This window comes from Herpailurus yagouaroundi, unplaced genomic scaffold (assembly GCF_014898765.1).
Source record: "Herpailurus yagouaroundi ecotype Mexico unplaced genomic scaffold, PumYag 191, whole genome shotgun sequence".
NCBI classification, from domain to species: Eukaryota; Metazoa; Chordata; class Mammalia; order Carnivora; family Felidae; genus Herpailurus; species Herpailurus yagouaroundi.
Window position 1 is genome coordinate 809,126 of NW_024412422.1, and position 6,855 is coordinate 815,980.

Here is a 6,855-nt window from a genome sequence, read left to right on the forward strand (position 1 = left end):
ACTCCAGGCTCTGAGCGGTCAGCCCGGAGCCTGACGCGGGGCTTGAACCCACGAGCTATGAGATCATGATCTGACCCAAAGTCAGATGCTTAACCGACTGAGCCACCCCGGGCACCCCAAAGCTCTACTACTTATAGTGGAGTGCTAGTAGACAAGGAGGCAGCTTTTGCTGAGACAAGGGTCTCAGCTTTTGCATTTTCCCTAAGTCTGTAGATCATACTGCTAGGCCTGAGGGGCTGGAACAGTGAAAATAATGGAGGCAGGGTGCCTAAGTGACATACTACCTCTAGAAATCAGATCAGGCCAGTGGGGGCTTTCTAAGGGCATTGGCAAGGATGGCAGTGATCATGTTTGGAGCGGGCCATCATCTGACACTGCAGGCTGCTAAGTAAAAGAGTAGAAACAGAAAAGGAATTAGGGGGAGGCAGCAGCTTCAGTCATCCTGGTCACCTGGTAACCTGGTCAGGCCATCAGATAGCATCTTTTATGTAGGCAATTCTGTCCCAGAGTCTCTGCCTAAGTTTTGAGAGCGGGGGCCCTCATCACTTGTTTTTTCCAGCCACAGTGCAAATCTTGGATGCTGGTGAGTGTCCCTGGCAGTTTACCACTGTCTGAGTGAGGAGGATCAGGGTAGGGTATGGAATGCACTCAATTAATGGCTCTCAATGCACAAGGGAGTGGGAGTTGGGGGTTTCTTCCTAGGTGACATTTGGTAATGTCTGGATACATTTTGGGTTGTCCCAACCAGGGAGGGGGGGGTGGTGCTGCTGGCATCTAGCATGTTGAGACCAGAGATGCTGCTAACTGTTGCTTCCAAACTGAGATTTTGTGATTAAAGATGTACTTTTTTGCTTAGGAAAACTACCAGCTTTTCATTCATCCAAAAAATGGGAAGTAAAGGGAAATTGGGACATAGAAGGGCAAGATAAGAATCCAACAAAAGATCATGAGGGATGTTAAAGAGAGAACACAGGATGTACCAAGACTAAGCATGTTATTGTAAGACCTACTGACTTAAAGGTACAAAGGTGTGAATGGAGAGATCTGGAAGGAGACAAGCATGTAGAATAGGGATACAGAAGTGACTTTCAGCAGAGTCTCAAATGTTGCTTTTGTTTCTCTTTCTCCTACCTATTCAGGTGGTTTTGCAGCTGTAGTTTATACTGATACCTTACATGCTGCTGTTATGGTTCTGGGATCAATCTTGTTAATGGTCTTTGGTAAGTCAATCTTGGAAGACTGGGCACCATGGCTGGAATCTTCCAGTCTGATTGCTGTCTGGGCCATTTCAGCACTTTCATCTTTTGCAAATGAGGAGACTGAGGCCCTCAGATCCCTTAGAGCATTATCTCAGGTCACACAAAAAGTTGAGAAGTAAACCTTTGCTCACTTCAGAAGACATAGAAGTGGTAATGACAAACTGTAGTGCTTTGGGACAGTGATCGACTGGCCCACCACACTCATCCCCACCTCTGTGCCTCAGCCCATGCTCTTGCTCTGCAGTTATAAGCCCCTCTCCTTTTCATCCATGCAGTTAAATCTACCCATCAAGGTCAACAGAAGACCCACCTCCAAAAATGTGATTCTGTTATTATTCCATCTACATGTCTTTTCTTCTGTGGACTCAAATCACTACTACACACACCTTGATATTTTTGTGATACATACCTTGATTGTTCATTGATTGTGTCATATAAATAAATCATACCCCTCAGCTCCAGAACTTCTTAAGAACCAAAACCATTGTATCCTGCACACAGTGTGCAGTCTGAGGCACATGGTAGGTGCTTATTAAGTGGTAAGAATGAAAATAATAGCTAACAGAAACCGAGTATCAGGTACCACATAGGCATTTATCCATATTAATCTTCACATCACTGTGATGCATAACTACTATTGTTATCCCCATTTTACAGATGAGGAAACTGAGTTATTCAGTTAAGTAACTTGCTCATGAGACACACTAAGAGCAGAACTCATAGCTGAGTCTCTAAACACCAAATTCCACTATGTGAACTAACATATTATAATACCTGTAATGGCAAGTACATTTAACCTTAAAATGATAGTTTTCTCCCACTAGCTAAGATAATGACCTCAGTGAGGTTGGTGTTACCCACTGCTCCATGGGTCAGAGATTGGTCTTACATAAATCTGGAAGGAAAAACTCTTTTCTCAGGTATTGAAAAATTATTGAAATGGTACGTGAATACAGTTGAAGGACTGTGGTTCCGTAAAGCATGTTGTTGAGCCCCATTGAATGAGAAATGATAGAATCAAACAGAGTCACATAGTCCTCTTAACATTCAGTAAGCATTAGTGTGCCATGAGTTGTACTCAGAGCTATATTGCTGGAACACAAAATACACATCAGGCATAATCTAAGGAATTTTTTTAATGAATTGGGAAGCACTGACTAATTTGGATGACAAAGCCCTAAACTATAGAACACACTAAGCCATTGTTTTTAATTGCGTACTAGTGTTAAACATCAACAGTTTTTAAATCCGCCACCCTCACCCCAATAGTTGAAAATGACATCTGACTAAACTTTAGGAGCAGGTGGAATATTCCATTTAATGTTACCAATTACATCTCTAAGTAATTATATATTCTTTACTCTTATAGACTGAATATTTGTCTCCCTCCCAAAATTCATATGTTGAAATCCTAACCCCCAAGGCGAAGCCATTGGGGACTGATTAGGTCATAAGAGCAGAGCACTCATGAATGGCATTAGTATCCTTATAAAAGAGACCCCAGAGAGCCCCCTCACTTTTTCCACCATTTGAGGACACATTGAGAAGATAGCCATGTATGAGCCAGGAAGGGGATCCTCACTAGACACCCAATCATCCAGCACTTGACCTCAGACTTCCTAGCCTCCAGAGCCATGGGAAGTAAATATTTGCAGTTTGTAAGTCACCCAACCTATGGTATTTTCTTATAACTGCCCAAACAGACTAAGACTTTTTCTGAGAAATGTAATGGGATTTTTTTATAATTAGGGCATTCATGTTGGTAGGTAAACTATTTTAAACTAATGGGATAATTGTTTTCTTTTTAAAATATACAAGATCTTATACATCCAAATGAGTATCGTCCAAACTAGTCGCCATGAGACCCCATACACATCCAGTTGCAATTTTTTGTTTTTAATTTTTTTTTTAATTTTTTTTCAACGTTTATTTATTTTTGGGACAGAGAGAGACAGGGGGGTGGGGGGGGGGGCGCGGGGCAGAGAGACAGGGAGACACAGAATCGGAAACAGGCTCCAGGCTCTGAGCCATCAGCCCAGAGCCCGACGCGGGGCTCGAACTCACGGACCGCGAGATCACGACCTGGCTGAAGTCGGACGCTTAACCGACTGCGCCACCCAGGCGCCCCTGTTTTTAATTTTTAGGTAGTACACACACAAGGTAAACAAAACAAAAAGGTACACAGTGAAATATTCATTGCTCTCAGTTTCTCAATTCAACTCTCCAGAGACAACTAGTATTATTAGTTTTGTATATATCCTTCCAGATATATTCTTCATGTATACAATCTTTTTTTAATCTATGAGAGACATATTTTAACAGAATCAAAACAAAATTTTGCAGTCTGTTATTCCACCACTGGTTCTATATCTTGGGCAAACTTCTATGTCCGTGAATGGAGATCTATTAAATCTTTTTGTTTTTGTATTTGTAGTAAACTTTATTGAAAAGTGCACAAGTCGGGGCGCCTGGGTGGCTCAGTCGGTTGAGCGTCCGACTTCGGCTCAGGTCACGATCTCACGGTCCGTGAGTTCGAGCCCCGCGTCGGGCTCTGGGCTGATGGCTCAGAGCCTGGAGCCTGCTTCCGATTCTGTGTCTCCCTCTCTCTCTGCCCCTCCCCCGTTCATGCTCTGTCTCTGTCTCAAAAATAAATAAACGTTAAAAAAAATTAAAAAAAAAAAAAAAAAGAAAAGTGCACAAGTCAAAGTATGTAGCTAGATGAGATATCACAAAGTGAACACAGCCTGGTAACAAGTACCCAGGTCAAGAAGTTATCTTTTTTTCCCTTGCTTTCCAAACTTTATACCTTTTGTTTCCTTTTCTTGCCTATTGCACTGGCCAGGGTCATGAGTACAGTGTTGAATAGAAGTAGAGACAACAAACATCCTTGTCTCTTTGCCAATTTAGAGAGAAATCTTTGGCTATTTCACCATTAAATAAATCATTTGCTGTCAATTTTTGGTAAATACTCTTTGCCAGGCTAACAAGTTCCCTTCTAGTCCTAGTTGGCTACAATTATCATGAGTGTGGTTGTTTTTTTTTTTAAGTTATTTATTTTGAGAGAGAGGGAGGGAGAGCAAGAGCAAGAGCACACCAGTGGGGGAAGGGCAGAGGGAGAGGGAGAGAGAGAGAATTGCAAGCAGGCTCTGTGCTGTCGGCACAGAGCCCGACATGAGGCTCATACTCATGAACTGTGAGACCATGACCTGAGTTGAAATCAAGAGTTGGATGCCTAACCGACTGAGCCACCCAGGTACCCCTATCATGAACAGGTTTTGAATTGTAGCAAGTGTTTCTTCCACATTTACTGAGATGATTATATTATTTTTCTCCCTTATTCTGTTAACATGGTGAATTATATTGAATTATTTTTCAGTGTTAACTCAATCTTGAATTCCTGGAATAAACCCAGCTTTGTTGAGACATACCCTAAATTATCCTCCAAAGTGGCTGGATTAACTTATATTCTCAGCAATATATGTCAGAATATGTGTTCCCTACCCTTACAGCCAATAATTGATGTTTTAAGCCTTTTTAAAAATTTGCCAAATAGGGGAAGGAAAAAAAAAGTATCTCATTCTTGTTTTAACTGGAAGTTTCTAGAGACTGGTGAAGTTAAGCATCATTTTATATACTTAGTGGCCATTTGGAGTTCCTCTTTTGTAAATTACCCACTCATATTCTCTACTGTATTTCTTCTGAGTAGTTTCCCTTGGCTATTGTTGTATAAGAGTTCTTTATACATGACACAAATTTCTTCTTTTGGCCTGACAGCTTTTTAACTTGATTTCAGTCATATAAATTTTAAATTTTGAGGTCAAATTTACCAACTTTCCTCTTCCATTTTGTGACTTGTCTAAGAAGGTAGACTAACTCAACTCTCTAGTTCTGTAGTTCATGAAGATATTCTGTTTTTTTCTAATAACTTTGTAGTTTAGTATTTTGCTTTCTTTTAATCCATGTGGAATTAATTTATAGAAGTGCCATGAGGTGTCTTATTCATTTTATAGTCACTCAGTATTCTTTTATTGACTACTTTCAACTCTAAATGATTCTGAACACATTTCAATAATCAAATCTGTATCAAAGGAACATGTTTTAATATGCCAAAATAAAGGGAATTTTTTAGTTAGGTGGAACTATGGGTGTTTTGTGCCTTTTAAAAACATTTTTTTTAATGTTAAGATTGTATACCACTTAGGATATTGACAGATGAATGCTATGACTGAGGAAAATTTCAAATATGACATTTTATAAACATTTTGTTGGCATTGCAGGAAAGTGAATATTAATTTCTATTCTAGCCAAGATTCTTTAGAAAGCTTGTGATAGAACTTTAGTTCAAAACTAGCATAAGCAAGTAAATACCTTCTTGGCTCACGTAAGTAAAAATTCCAGAGGCACAGTACCTTCAGTGATGCCTAGATCCAGGGTTCTGAATGAACCAGGTAAACAAGAGAGCTTCAAACTGCCAGACTAGCTCAGAACCCCAAAGAAAGGAAGCAGGCTTTTTTGGTTCCTTGAGCAGAAGTCTCCTGGGACAGATTCTGATTAGCCCAGTTTGGGTCTCATATCTATTCCTGACACATCAGCTGTTGCCCATGGGACAGAGCATTGGCCAGGCCTGGGGCACATGCCATATTGGAATGGTGGACAGTTTGATGAGGCCCACCTAAGCAACACCGGATGGAATGCAACTGGAAAGAGGGGTTCTGCTACCAGAAGCTGAGTGGGGGGGGGGCACACACAACCACCAATGTCCACTGTACTCCCATTTCTCTTTGGAAGAGATGATGTCTTTTTTTAGGCACATACAGTTTTGACTATTTTTCAGTCCATTGTGCTTTTTATACTAGGTACAGTCAATGAAACTGGGTCTGACTTTGTAATCTTGGGTCTTCAAACATATGTTATTGTGTGGTGTAAGATACTGATAAATTTTATCGTGTTTTAAGCCTTTCAGGAAGTGGGAGGATACCAGGAGCTACTGAATAAATACCCACATAGTAAGCCAGACCCAATCCATGAAGGAAATTGGACTGCCAAGCCAGAGTGTTTTATTCCTCGCCTGGATTTTTTCCATATCTTCCGAGATCCCGTCAGTGGAGACCTCCCATGGCCTGGAATTGTCTTTGGCATCTCCACCCTCTCCTTATACTACTGGTGCGCTGATCAGGTAATTAGACGTGGTGCAGGTACATTGGAGGCTGGTCGGTCTCAGTGCATTCTAGGCTTTACCAGTCTCTATAGGCAACAGCGGGCCTGACTGCACTCAGTGATCAGGTTTCCCTTCCAGTCTTTACTTATTGCCTAAAGAACTTCATCAGAAATTCTGTTTAAAAGGAATTTCACTCACAGTCCCATTATAACCCATCATCTATTTTCATTGTTTCCTTCTTCCCATCATTATCACATGAAAAACATGTCAGTTTTCCCCAACTGAGTCTGTAAATTAAATGTAACCAATCACTATTTCAGTTGGATTTTTTTAAGGACTCAAATTTATTCTGAAAATTATATGGCTCACTATCAATGGTAGCTCATTAAGTAAGCTGTGAAATATTCACATGGTGCAAAGGCAATAGAGAAATGAAAA

General features: G+C 40.7%; 1 protein-coding gene across 1 annotated transcript in view; it reads left to right on the plus strand.

Annotated features, from left to right (window-relative positions):
• LOC121010141 (sodium/glucose cotransporter 1-like) overlaps nt 1-6,855 on the plus strand; it is a 58,736-nt gene that overhangs the window by 22,329 nt on the left and 29,552 nt on the right. The window contains exons 7-8 of the mRNA XM_040443532.1: nt 1,140-1,220; nt 6,215-6,435. Of these exons, the coding sequence (XP_040299466.1) occupies nt 1,140-1,220; nt 6,215-6,435 (302 nt within the window). The remainder of the gene's footprint in view (nt 1-1,139; nt 1,221-6,214; nt 6,436-6,855) is intronic.